This window comes from Venturia canescens, chromosome 2 (genome assembly GCF_019457755.1).
Source record: "Venturia canescens isolate UGA chromosome 2, ASM1945775v1, whole genome shotgun sequence".
Taxonomy (NCBI): domain Eukaryota; kingdom Metazoa; phylum Arthropoda; class Insecta; order Hymenoptera; family Ichneumonidae; genus Venturia; species Venturia canescens.
Window position 1 is genome coordinate 9,039,162 of NC_057422.1, and position 14,655 is coordinate 9,053,816.

The following is a 14,655-nucleotide window of genomic DNA, read 5'->3' on the forward strand; positions in this document are numbered from 1 at the left end:
ATTCAGCGAACCCCAGAACCTACCGTGGAATAAGCAGTGCAGCAAATGAATCTCCGATTATTCCGGAGCATGATTCATCAGGTCCGGACCCTCCGAATCGTTGGATGAATCTGACACTTTTTCACGACGTCCGGGGTGGATGAAGCATCCCTAACCTTGAGGATTACACGCATCTTTCGAGTGGGATATCACAAACGCAGAAATATACATAATTATTGCCCAAAATGAAAGAGACTCCAAGCTGAGGTGACTCGTGTTTCCTTTGTTCACGATGAAAAACAATCTTTGCTATTAGACAAGGGGGATTGAATTTCTTTCCCGGACGAGCATTTTTGCCGACAAAGTTTTGCTCTCTCCTCCTCTCTTTCTCTGCGTTCGACGATAATGCAGCCACGAAAGTTGGTCACGAGCATTCCAGAAAGTGAAAGCCTCTCAAAGACAACTGCCACCAGATGGTGTCCCAAAAAGTCAACCGTAGGCGAAACCCGTCCAAACCGGAAGTACGTCTCATCGCTGTGATGCAAATTTGCAACTAACAATAAATAATATGACGACGAACATTACGGAAGTGACGATTGAAAAGCGAGTTTGAAAATTCGTTAATTATTTATAACTAAATACGTATTTCGATGACTGCTTTTTTTTTTGTTTATTCAGTTCAATTTATCCTATGTACACAGTTGTATTGCAAACTTAAGAAATATAAAAAGTTGTACCTTTCATAGAGACGATAAAATATGTTGCTATGTATGATCCCACGGACGTTTAACGCCCTTACCAAAGTCTATGGACAGCTCAGATATAATATTAACGAGTATATTGCAGTACTATTGACGGAAATTTCATTAGATTTTTTCATTCGTTCGTTTTCTATTTAATTCTCCAACAGTATTTTGCTCTTCTCTGATCGCCACTGTTTTAACCAATTATTCGTTAATTTCGAAATAAAATAAATAAGAAACAGTCTTCTGTTCAACGATTTTGCAAAAAAAAAAAAAAAAAAAATGGCCAATGCAGTTATAGAAAGTAGACTTTGCACGTCTCGTTTATTTTCAAAAGTAAAACACAAATCAGTGACGAGTTTTAAATCGTAAAATTGTTTGGAATGGTAGAACGAAAAATTGAACTCGAATCTAATCTCACGGATGACGAGAATCAACTGACGAGTTTAATGATGAAAGTAGTATGCGAAATATTCTGCGAACCTGATACCGGAATGATACGAATGTGCTCGCTCATCATCCAAAAAAATACCGTTTTCGCTGCCTTTACAATATACTTATAAATCATAAAATAGTCGCCCTTTTTTCTTTGCCTGTGTAGTATTTTGAGTTCGATAAACATGATTAAAATGACTTTGACATAAATAAATGTGTATCAAGTATGTTTCGGTATAAATAACGAGATTGGACAAAGATTTTTTTTCGTCATCCCTTTTCTAATGACAGTCGTCTTCGATATGACGAAGAAATATGGGAAAATTGTTGAATCGAATCTACCAGCACTTTTCTTAGAGCAGAAAAATGTTGAGGCGAACGATTGTTGAAACAATCCATTCTCTTAATAATCTCTATACTTATCAATCGATAATGCACTCTTTAAATTACACAAGAATAATGGTAGCATTGTCCTCACGGTACAGTCGTGTCCAACGAAACGAACGAAAGTGACTCAACAGAGTTTTTTCTTATGAAAAATGTGATGAGAATATACGATAAGGAATTTTTTCCATTGTTCTCTCATCAATTTTTTATGGTTTGAAAAAATGGTTGTTTCTGCGAGGACGCGCAAAAGACTTTTACTCCGAGGATGAAAGGGAAAATACATCAAAAGTATGGAAAAAGAACGAAGGAAGGTTCGGATTCGACTGTAAAGCTGGACGACTTTGCTGTAAGATCGATGCAAATGAATCATGTTTTTTGTAGTTTTCTACGTTGAGAGGGATGATGATTTTTGTTCGGGAGCATGTCGAAAAATGGACGAATGATGTTCTGTTTAAAAACTAACGTAAATTAAAATTTCGAACAGTTGAGCTTCGAGGACTGACGATTGATGAAAGGTCGAGTTGGAAGACGTACTGAGTATCTTAGAAACCGCCCCGGAGCAGTTGAGGATAAGCATAAAATGTAAAATTCTGAATCGAAAATGCCTTACCCTTCGAGAAACATATTTCGACAGGATTTGTTTTGGAGAAAAAATCTCGCGATTACCTTCCAAGCTCGAAACCATCCGGGTTCCAAAGACTCGTGGAATGGTCAGGAGGAGTAAGACAGTGACCGAGATTGAAGGTCAGCTCGGCGGGGCACTGATAAAAAAGTAGGAGTGGCAGAATTCGTTGATTGAGCCCGAGTCTTCAATTCCATTCTCTCGTATTATGGTGATTGGAAAACACTGGAGTCGAATTCTCGGCCAAGGACACTTCCTTTCAGAATTTTACTGCTTCTTTACCAAGTATGCACCCGCGCACGGTTTGCGAGGGACTGTGCACCTCAAAATGAAATTATTCGCCAAGTATAATGAACAAAAATGATGTCCCTATTCTCTGATGGGCTCTGACAAGCTTGAAGGGTTCATCCAATAGTAATAATGATCGAGAACAGTTTCGTTTTCTTCGACGATCTTGGCACGACGGATGCGACATTTGACGAAGAGCTGTGCAGCCGAATCAGATCGCGTAGTACAAAATGATTGTTAGCACAATGTATTGAATGTTGGCGATGAGCATTTCTCCTGTGCTAGATTCGTCGTGACTGTCATTTCGAATGGAGAGATCGGTGTGATTGTCGCGATGGTCGTAATGCTCATCAGATAAATCAAATCGACTATGATCATGATCCAAATGGGCAGAATGATCGTGAGCGTGATCATGATGGCGATGAACGTCGAGTTTCATGAACTCTGTGCTGTTGGGAGAATCGTAATTGACTCGTACCTCGTGATTATTCGAGGATCTTTTGTTTCTGTTCAATGGTGCGAGCCTCGTGATGCCAGGACCGTTGGAAACGAGGCGATCTGCGGACGCTCCGTAGCTGTGATTCTCCAATGTTGCTGTATTATCGATTCGTGCTCCGCCGGAAATCGGGGCCGGTAATTCGCCTTTGAATTTACCGAATTGTGGGGTTTTGCTGAGTCTTTCAGAGTTCAATCTACTTCTGGATTTTTTGTTCTCTTCGACTCGGGGTATGGAACGTGCGAGACTGGTATCTTCGATGAGTTTACCATCAAAAGTGACGAGAGTCCCGCTCGATTTGAGAGGACCCTCATCTTCGATTTTTTTGTTGACGAATTTTGGGCTGGTGACAGCTGGTGGAAGGTAATACGAGTCTAGTCGATCGGCAGCCATTTCCATGTCGTCGAGATCGTCGAGCCTTGTTTTTCTTCTGACGTTTTGGATTTTTCGTAATTTCTTTAAAATATTATGTTTCTTGGCGCTGTTACGATCCAACGGCGATGGTACGAACATCGGCTCGAAATTTTCTTCGCCAATACCGTAAACAGCATCATTCGAATCCTGCCTTACCGGCTCGTCCATCGGATAATCATCGGGTTGAGTAGGAAAGTTGGCGATTTCTTGGCTTCTCCCGGCACTGGTGTCGCGTTCAATGTTTCTGATGATTGGCTTAAAGCCGCTTTCGATGACGATCGAATCGGGATCAAAGCCAGTATTTCTCGCAGGCTTGATAGCACTCGATTGTACGCTGTTGCGATCCGGAGTGGTAGTATCGTCTTCGAGGGATATCTTCGACTCAATTTTCGATCGTTGTTTCATATCGTCGAATGCCATTAGTTTCTTAACTTGATAATGAGTCTTATCGTTATTATCATTGTAATTATTGATATTGTTGTAATTCTTATTGATATTATTATTGTGAGGACCATTTTGTTTGGCATTTGTGATTGTTTTAGGGGACGGTCCGTGATAAATAGCTTTTTTTCTCTCCATCAGCAGCGGCCTCGACGAAGAAGGGGATAACAAGGATGGTGTTTGCAGCGGTGCCGAGTCTTGGACTCCTCCCGGAGACACGATCATCGATCCGACAATCGGCCGAGCTTGGGTCAACTGCTGGATCGTAGGTCTTCTGATAATCATAAGTTTTTGGCCGATTTTGTGTGGGTTGGTGGTGAGAATGGTCGGATGACTCTGGGACGGCCTGGAATATACGTACTGCGAAGTTCCCGGATGAGAATAAGCGTATTTCATCTGCCCGTAGCTCATGATCGGTCGTTGATCTGTAACGAGGTTAGATGATGGTTGGTTAGATGAAGATGGTGGTAAAATGCTGATCGGAACCGTGGCCGTTTGGCGAGTCTCCTGATCGAGTTCCAGTTGCTTCGTGCGGTGTTCCCCAAAATTGGGCAGACCGGTGAGTGTGGTTAAGTCGGACGTGCCGTTAATGCCATTGTTATCGCGAGCGAACGACGTCGACCAATCGTTCGGAGACGACGAGGTCTCGCCTCGATCGGTCGGGACTTCGCGGTAGTAAGGAACTGCGTGACTCGATTGCGCCAACGGTGATCTCAAGTCATTACGATGAGGTCGTAACAGGCCGTGAGGAGGACCGTGATGATGAATCGAGTCAGTGTTAAGCTGTGTTCTCGTAACACCGTGCGACAAATGAGGGTAATTATGATGGTTCGATAATTGTTGCTGCTGATAATGATGGTTGTAATGAATTACGTTCGGTTTTACTAATTGATAATGATGCAGTCGCATTGGTGAAGCCTGATCGTTGTAAGATTGTGGTCGGTTGTTCGCATGTTCGTATGTCTCCCGTGTCTCGTGAGCTAATCCAACTGGAGCGTTAACTCGCGTTGATGCTGTTAATTTAGCTTTGTTATTGTTAACGTCGCCGTTTGACATGAACAACTTGCCGTGTAAACTCATAGCTGCATTATTGTTAGACGCGCTGGCGTAATGGGGATAATTGACATGCTGGTTGTGAAGATGATAACGCATCGCTTGTCCCAGCTGGGGATTGGAATAAGGCTGTTGATGAGGATGATGATGATTGGCATGGCGATGATAATAGCGATGATGATGAGGAGGGTTACGATGATGCTCGTAGAACTCTGGTGCGGGTGTTACCTTGCTCGAGACGTGGATACTCGAGGCGCTCTCCAAATCTGATCCTTGATCCTTCTGAATCTGTGGTGGCTCCGCATAAACCGCAAGATTTTCACTCGCTTGAACAGCTTCGGGCTCCTCGCAACGGTCTACTACGTTGATTTTCCAGCCGAGATACCGATGAGTGAAACACTTGGGGAGCACGAAAAATTCAACTTTATACATGGACGTTTCCTCAGTGAGCTTTACCTATTTTAACACTAACGAAATGAGCATTTTCTGACCTGGTAATAAACAGTGTCAGGTGTGTTCGCGTCCGGTGTCCATTCGACGAAACCCGGCTCTCCCGCATCGCACTTAAGATTTAGGGTCCGCTGGAAAGCTCCGAATGACGTATAAGTATCGGCCTCCGGTAGGTTCGGATCGTGAATCCAATTGCAAAGACGTCCAATACCGGTGGGACGCAGGGTCCCTCCTTGTCGAGTGACCCCAGCGAATATTTTCACTTTCTGTTCAACAAAAAATGTATTTGAAACGAAGAATATTCGTCGAAGATCTAAAGCTTTGACAAAAACATCTTGAGGGCCTAAATCACTGACCGCTTTTTCTTCAGGAGTCTTGTGCTCATAACCACCGACAGGATCGTCCGTTATATAGAACGGGTGATAACGTGCCGGGAATTCAGGATTGTCACCACCCTCCACTACGAAAGTATACTTTTGGCCACGAACTACGTTGATTGTTGGTATCAGGAGGCCGTTTATGTACCACGATATACCCCAACCAACGTGACCTATAAAAATAACACCACTTTTGGCTGTTCATGCAATTTAAAATCGTAGAGGAATAAATTTTAGTAGCTTTCGATCAGAAAAGAGAAAAACCATGACCAAGCCTACGTCGGTCGAGAAAAAGCTGTTCGTTCTGATTGAAATTTTTGAGATGCCAGTTTTTTTTTTCATATTTTCCAGAAAATGTGAATCCGAATTATGCTTCCTTACCTGCTTTTACCCTTAGCTGCGCTATGGGCTCTATTTTGTTAAAACGGTTGAAAAAAATTACCAGTGATCGCTGGATAACCGTATTTGCCTCCGGTTGGTCCGAGCTGGGCGTACAAAACACCATCGTCGGGTTCGTAGCATTCGATGGGTGGGATTTCCCATGCGGGTGATTTAGCGACTGGTGCTGGTGTCGGTGGTGTTTTATGGGTTCGTTTGGTTGTCAAAACGACGTCCTGTGAAACGCGTAATTGTCCGGAGTGTTATCGGCTCGGCATTAAGAATATTTCAAATTTTTTTACTGGGGCCAAATCATCGAAGTTTAATAAGCAAACTGACAAATGACCAACTTACAGAATATTTTCATGTTGAGTGCTTGAAAAAATTGAAACAATTTTTGATGAACAATAAGATTGAGACGAAGCAATTGGGGAGAAATCGAAACGTTTGTAGGTCCAAAAATATAATTTTTCATGCGCGTTCTTATTCACCTTGTTGCTACTTTCTTCTTGAATATGCTGCATATCACCATCAGGCATCGGACAATTCCACGCTGGGGGTCGACCGAATTCTATAAACTTATCCGTCTTGAGGTAGTGACTGTGGAAACTGACTTCACCTCTTTCGTTGAGAGGACCAATAGCCCAAAGTACAGCTTGGGAACCGTTCGTTCTTATTTGTCGATCGAGCTCATCACTGGCCTTTAAGGGTCTTTGATAAGTGACGATGCTGTAACCATTTACCATCGCTGCGTTCAATAGTCGCACTGAATTCGTGTTGGCCTTGAAAATAAAAGGAGTCGCGTTAATAAATGTCGACGAATTTGTTCCAACAATTGTTTCTTAGATCGATCAAACTTTGGGAGTAATCATCTGAAGTTTTTTTCCAAGCGATCTCTGGTAGAGTTTTTTCCACCGTTGACCCACTGCACATGACTTGAGTCAAAAGAGTTAGAAAGCAAAACATCGGGCTCGAATTCTACGGTTCAAGATTAATCCTTAATCCAACATTTTTGAATCGTCCCACGTATTTTGTGAATATCACAAACACGCGTAGGGGACACAAGCGATATACACACGCGAGTCAATGAAAAAGAAATATCGACGCTACGATGGAAATCTCCAAACTGGTGTATGAGCTTTCACACTAGGATTTGCTGGAGTCAACTCGGTGATCCTTAGCACAAACTTTTCAGCGAACGTATATAGCTGTATGTAGTGTAGTTGAAGATAATATATAAGAGGAAAATCCCTTTACCTGTATGCGGGTGTCAGGACAACTTCCACGTCCGCCGGAACACTGGGACTTTGCGTCCAGGAAGTAGTCGACAGCGTAGCCTTGTAGAGTTTGCTTGTCGACCCATGCCACGACAACATCTCCTCCTACCATAACACTTCTATCAGGAGTGGCTGACAGTCCAAACGACATGTATTGTCCAGCATCTGAAAGAAGAAAAGAAACGTTCTTGTGATTTCTTTATTGCAGCTTCCAGCAGTTAAATTGAATTTATCAACGATTGCCATTGCACTGTTATCCATTATAATAAGCAAGTGAAGAGAGTTTTGCTGTTCTGTAATCGAAACGGGCATTTTATACCACAACGAAAGAAATAGAGATTTGACGTTTTATGGAGATTGAGAAAAACTCACCGAGTTTTCCGACCAGCTGAACAACGATACTGTCCCCGGCCACGGCCCATCGCACTTCGAAGGCCAAACTGTCTTCAAGGACCTCACAATTGAGCTTGGACTGGAAATTCAAAGTGGATCGATTATAGAAGTCTCGTGATTTGTAATAAAGATATTTGGAAAAAAGATTCAATAAATTCGTCAGGGAGGATTGTAGACTCGATGAAATAATGAACTACAAGGTAAGTGCAACTGGCACGTTTATTGTAAGCATGCTCGTATGAAACGTACAAAAATAGAAAAAATAATAATACTATATACTACTTGGTTTCATGCAGTAGTACCGGAGCGTGTATTCATTATAATTTCCACGAGAAAAAAGTCATGCGCAATATTGTGAAAATCATTTTGCATCATAAATATTTTCAAAACAATTGAAAATACATTACATCGATCGTACATGGAGCTGTCACACCGATTCTATAATTCAACGAAATTAATCTTGCATATAATTTTTTCTGCGTGGCATTTGATGTAGATAAATATATTATGTATTTCTCTGTATATATTATAGATTATTGAACATTAAATAATGTGACGAAATTGAACTTTCTGCCTGATAAAATACAGCATGGAAATAATAGTTATTTTCGCCTCCTGGCAAGTATAAATATATAAACGCATCGTGCACGTGTGCCTGATTGCAAAATCTTTTTCTTTTTCTTATCACAGTCTCGATAATACCATGTTTTGACCGTCAGCACATTTTTCCTTGTCTTTCCGTACTGTTTCACGAAGCTTCTAAATTCTTATTTTCCATCAATCGATTTAACTTTTTATCCTGAACTCATTTTGAACTTTTATCATTAGCTGCTCTATGTTATCGCATCCCTCCAAAAATATACGCTGTGCACACAATAATAAAGGGAAAATGGAAAGTAACTCTGCAGGAATATATTTCGAAATTCGACTATTTTCACCCTGATACTTGACGAATTTTCGCTCAAACGAATCGAGCTTTTATGTGCTCAAAATTCCCTTTCACGATTGCCAGATTTCTCCAATAAATGCGTTCTAACGAAATTCTCCAATTTCTGTGCAGTGATATTTGGAAATACCAATCAAAATTGTAATGTTTCTATGAAAACACTTTCAAACAACTCGATCGATCCTCTGTCCGAGCTAGCAAGAGATCGTATCCCGATAAATAATTCTGGAACCTCTGCGTGGATCCCTGCACGTTATTCTGGACTGCGTTTCAACCGGACTCCACAATTCGTAAACTCAAAAATGCTGGTAGCTAAATTATAAATGCGTACGTTAATGGCACATGTGCGCCATAAGTCAGTTCGTTTTTGCCCGTCGTATAAACGCATATGTACCCCGTCATGAAATAATTATTCCACATATATAACCGAACAATAATAGAGTAAATAGGCCCCGTCCGCCGAGTATAGCGAAGGTGAAAAAAATAGTTGAAAAGTCCGCGAACGTATGGGAGCGTTGAGAAAATACCGTGTGGACGAGAAGAGTCGAGAGAAAGGCTGGGGGTTTTGAGGAAAAGCAGGGAAGTAAAAAAATGTAAAGTAATGGAGAAAGAGGACTTTCGTGAGCAGACTTTCGTCATCTCTTCGCAGCACGAGAAATAAGCTTTCCAAAGTAGTTTACGAATAAAAACAACAACTTGGTCGCGAGCTTTGGAAACAAAAGTGAGAATACGAGGTACGAGGATTCGGATATAAGGAGAAGATAGCAAAAAGGTCACATAGCTGTGACGGGCTCACGAGATCAGGTGCTGTTAAGCCACGCACAAATAGTACTGCGAGACCTCGAAAGATTTGACCAACATAAAGGAAAAGAATGAAGCTTCGCGACCGCGTTCGATCCACTGCCTTTCTTACAAAAGTCCAAAGAATAATGTGGCCGCACGACGGGCAGCAGTCAAATTTTGAAGCGGGGGAAAAAATATCCGGTTTGCATTTTTTTCAGTGAAAAGGTCTTGAGAATTGTTTCCTTCTGAGAATCGTTGATCCCGATTTGTTAATCCACCTCACCTCGAGAGCTCGATTTTTTCACACCAGTCGCCGCATTGGAGAAATGAAAAAAAAAAAAACATTATTATCTGGCTTGCAATTGATAGCTTTTCAATAAGGAGAATTTGGTAAAGTAACGTAAAAATCTGCTCCAATTGTGCACCTGGAAAACTACTCCGATCTGTTAAACGACAATCCAGCGTCGATGCACCGATCTGGAAAAGGATTGAGCATGAGATATATCGTTCGAAATTCTATCAGGATTCGTCCGATAAGATTTTCTCATTCGCCCATCGTTTGGATTTGTTCGAGTTGTTTCATACATAATATTGTTTCGTGAGCTTCCCCTTTCCCGGCTTTATATCGATAGGTCTTGAAGCAAATCGTGTACTTAATAGCGAATGTAAGAGTCGACTCTCTGATCGCCCTGGAAGGTTCGAAGTCGCGAGTAAGAGGCTTGCTGCTGGGGTTGTTGTTGCCGCTGTTGTCTCTCAGCTCGGGGAGCGGTGTCGCGTATATGGTGGTAAGTCGTGCTCCCACCGGGGTAAATGACTTTGCGGGGGTCCAAATTCGCCCTCGAAGAAAGAGTTTTATCATCGCGATTAGCAGTTTTGTAGGATCGCGTGGTCAAACGCTCGTCAGGATTGAGATCACGTTCTGAGGGAAGCGTCTCGAAGCTGGTTCCGTCGTCGAAACCGCTAGTGGAAGAGAAGCCAGTGGTTGGTCTCCCGCGGGTCGTTGACTTGACGGATTGTTGGTGCTGAGGCGTCGGAGACGCGAGTGCTGAAGTCGAGGCAGTTCCGTCTTCCAAATTCAGACTTTTGGGCACCCGATATTCTAGGGACTTAACGATTTGTACTCTGTCGTCGGAGCGGCGACGCAACAGAGCAGGGCGATACGTTGTCGGACGCTCGTAGCGCTGCTGAGAGCCAACGAACAACGAGCTTGTTCCAGGAGCAGCCGAACCACCCGGTGACAATATATCGTCCGAAAGCGGCGCTCGATGGTTCGGCGACGGGAATGTAAACCCACCAAACCCAACGGGAGCCTGTCCCTGCCCCTCGCGCAGATTCTGCAACACAAGGACAGAGACAGGGTTTGTTAAACTTTCGCGAAAATCGACTCTTACTTTTTTCCAAATATTCAACAAAATTGGGCTTAATGGTAGCCCTTTCGAGATATCACCTTATCCTGGGATGACCGATTTTCGTATCTACTTTACAGCACGATTTTTCGTCCAATTTATGTAGCACAGTTCGAGGTATATACGAGAGTACATTGTATGAGAGTCAATGAGGGCCACATTGCTCCGTAAAAGAGAAACGATTCGTTTTTATGCACTCTCTGTGCGAATTCTTCATCAGGAAATAATGTTTAGTATGCAGAGATAAAAAAAGCTATTTCTTTGGTGCTTCAGTCAGTTTGAAATATTTTTCAGTACAGCGGAGTCGTATCGACGTCGGGTTATGAAAGAATTTAGCGATATATAATATAGGAAGGGATATAATCGATCGAGAAGTTCGGACTTTGTTACCAATGGTTTTTTTTTTTTTTTTTTATTCTTTTTTTTATCGACTATCCATATACCGTTCACATTGTGTTCATGGAAAAATGGTTAAATTATCTGCACTCGATAGAAAAGCATGAAATATCGAGGGAAAACGCTGAAGGGAACGATGCTTGCGTCCATGTATGTGTACAATCGACTACCTAGGCGAATGCACGCGTAAAGCTTTAAAAAGCTTGTACACTTTTTCGCGAGTGCATTTTTCCAAATTGGAAGTGAAGCAACCATTTTTTTTTATGGGAAAGAGAAAAATGAAAATACACTTGTTATGCAGAAACCGTAGAGGAAATGCCACAATCCTGTAAACAAAAATACAGCTCGCGAATGCATTTCCTGTTTCCAGTAGAATGATTGCTGGTTTTTTTTTTTCCCCAAAGCCTTTCAAAAAGTACATTTTTTTCGTAGAAAAATTCATGTGAATTTTACTTTTAAACGATACGAGCAGTAGAAACAATTATTTCACTCGTCATTCCTAGTATTCCATGGGAGTCGGCTCCATTTTTTGCCCATCGAAGATTTTATCGGAAAGTGGTTTTTTTTTGGCGAAGAGAAGATTGAAAAACAAGTCCATTCTGCTCGAATCTCCGAAATATACGTGTTAGGATCAACGGAATAATAAAATTCGTTGAATTAAATGGGTTTTGAAATCTTGAATAATCTTTTCTTCTTGACGTTGTGCTACCGGATAAATTTTGATTCAATAAATAAATTGATTGAGTCATACGTCATAACTAATGCATTCGCCATGGAAGTTGCTAGGACTTTCCGTTCCTAGAATCTCGGATCGAGTTACCCAAAAATGTGGAACGAGCTTATATAACTTTGCACGAGATTTTTTTCCAACTTCAATGAATGGTCATTGCGTCGAGAAACGCTTTTTTTTTGCGAGTACAAATATAACGTTCATATAAACAGTGTCGCGGCCAGCAGATAACAGTTTTTGTGAAATTCGTCATTTGTTATTGGTGCTTCAACAAAATACTGATTAATTTCCCCTATCATTACTCTGATCGATGATTATCGAAAAATGTAAAATATGATGATAATATCGTTGAAGAATTTATCATGGGTGCGGAAAAATGATGATTCTCTCATCACGAATTAGATTGTAATGAATAACAGGAAAGTCAATAACTGTAATATATCGTAGTAATATCATTAGTACGATACGTTTGTGCTTAAACATGCTATACACTCACGAGGTAAAATTATTCTCGATTGCAAATATTATTAACTTTACAGTCACGTGATTTTCTGGCATAGAAATATAAATACGAATTTATTCGTTTCTCGTTTGTATACTGCACGTTAATAGAGAATAATTCAATTTCATTTTCAACGAACATATTGTTGTCTTATTGAAATTCCATCGACACTCGCAAAATATTGTAATTTTTGCTTCCATATGAAATGAAATATTGTTATATTTTCCGTAGTCAATCATATTTTAATTTGTCTACGCTTTCTGGAGGGTATATTGAAATTTATGTTATTATTTGTGGTAAGCTCACCTGAGGCGAAACACCGAGCATTTTGAGAGACGGTGGAACATTGAGCTTGGCAGGAATTTGTACGTGACCGAAGTCGACGGTGAAGGCCTCGCACCACACACCGAAATGTCCGAGCTGATGAACCGTCAGGTCACCAGGTAACGTGAGCACGATAGTTTTACGCTCGTAACGTCGAAGTGGTTCAGTCCTGCCGTTTTCGTCCGGTACGCGTTCACCTTGAGGGGTTGGATGGGCTCCTGCTCCGACCCAAAACTTTGCGTCTGTAAACAATAATTCAAAGCTGTGTGTAAAGACGTGTGTGTGTGTGTCATTGAACAAACACTAAAAAGCAGTCGAAAATGCGAAATAAACGGAGACGAAAAGTTGAATGCTTTTGTCTCTTCATAGCTCACCGGGTGCTTCGCCATCGTAACTGAATCCAGGAATGAGGAGAGTTTGGGCGTCAACGACGACAATGGGCTCCGAACTAACGCCATGAACGCCGTTCAATCCGGCGAGTTTCTGAGGCCGAGGATAATCAAAACCACGTGGTATTCTAACGTCTCCGAAGTTAACCTATGCGAGAGATAAAACCACATTCATCAATATTCACGAGTCACAAGGACAAATTCGTGCGTTATTTTATTTCGAATTAACACTCAGAGTTTTTTTCACCGTATTCGATGTCGTTTGTTCACTTTAAACCGAGTAGAAAAAATTAGTGAAAGGTATGAAATATCATTGAATTGCTTCCAAGTATGGATCATACAGGATGATTGAACGATGTTACTCAATTTATTTACACACTCGTAGGGGGCTCTCACTTTCTCAAGAAGCATTTGCGAGTTTGCTGCAAAGGTTTGTGTTATTCGACCGGAAATCGTCGGAAAGGAGCGACCGTCGTTTTTCTCCTTTTTGTGCTGCGCTACAGCTGCGTGATCAGGTTGATAAATACAGTGGCGTTGGGAGAACGATCGAGAGAGTAAAACATGGAGCGATGTGTGCTCCACTTGAGGAGACCTTGGAGAGCACGGGAGAGGCTTTATTCGCACTGTCCGATCTGATTCCACCTTATTTTTTGTCATTCACCTATCTTCCCACAAGACTACACAATGGGAGTACTTTCACAATGCACTCGCTACACTCGATGCACCTATACCGGCGAATATGTAATTCGAGGTGTTCACGAAGCAGTTAATTTAACGACTGTGATCTAGTTCAATCGAATCACGCCTACCAATTTTTAGAAATATTTCTATCCCGTGTTGTCGGTTAATTGGAGGTGCTGAAAGATTATTTTTGACTTTACGATCGTTGGGAAAATTTTGTTTTATCGTTCGTTAAAAAAATTGTAAAAATATGGCCTGGTTTGTATATACGCTTTGGCCAAGAATATTTTCCTTGAACTATTTATTCATTTATTAAAGCCATTCTTGCCTTTTAGGCTTCAGGATATTTTAGATAAATTCTTCTCTCTTCTCCCACATGCTTTATACACAACGGTTCAAAGTCAAAACACAAAACACTCCCATTCCTTCTTGTTACATTCCTTATACTCATTCCGTATGCTCTCCTAGCTCAATTTTCTCCTTCCACCTCTTTCTTAGCTTTATTGTCACCCTTCCTTTTCCCTATTCACCCAAAATATCCTCCCTCAACTCGTGAACTACAAAAACATTCGATTCGTTGATTTTTTTTGTGATACATTATTCAGTTCATTTACTTTCGTCGTATTTCATTGAATTTATACTTGTGCGTCGATATTATGCACTATTTTGTTGACATTGATGTCGGTTTTCAGGCGATTGGTGTTTAAAGTTTCGGAAATTGGTGAAGAACTATTTGAATCGTCGATGTCAGGGCAAAGTTCGAAT

General features: G+C 41.3%; 1 protein-coding gene across 2 annotated transcripts in view; it reads right to left on the reverse strand.

The window, feature by feature from the left end:
• Positions 1-575: 575 nt before the first annotated feature.
• Skeletor (DM13 and DOMON_DOH domain-containing protein skeletor) overlaps positions 576-14,655 on the reverse strand; it is a 29,635-nt gene continuing 15,555 nt past the window's right edge. The window contains exons 5-14 of one of the 2 annotated variants that reach the window (XM_043413026.1): positions 13,195-13,357; positions 12,803-13,062; positions 7,713-7,812; positions 7,321-7,505; positions 6,555-6,845; positions 6,128-6,299; positions 5,665-5,858; positions 5,350-5,574; positions 5,087-5,257; positions 576-4,165 (exon numbers count right to left, since the gene is read on the reverse strand). In XM_043413026.1, coding sequence (XP_043268961.1) covers positions 2,666-4,165; positions 5,087-5,257; positions 5,350-5,574; positions 5,665-5,858; positions 6,128-6,299; positions 6,555-6,845; positions 7,321-7,505; positions 7,713-7,812; positions 12,803-13,062; positions 13,195-13,357 — 3,261 coding nt within the window. In that variant the 3' untranslated portion in view covers positions 576-2,665. Of the gene's footprint in view, positions 4,231-5,086; positions 5,258-5,349; positions 5,575-5,664; positions 5,859-6,127; positions 6,300-6,554; positions 6,846-7,320; positions 7,506-7,712; positions 7,813-12,802; positions 13,063-13,194; positions 13,358-14,655 lie in introns of both variants that reach the window. The other variant, XM_043413027.1, reaches the window with a different exon arrangement.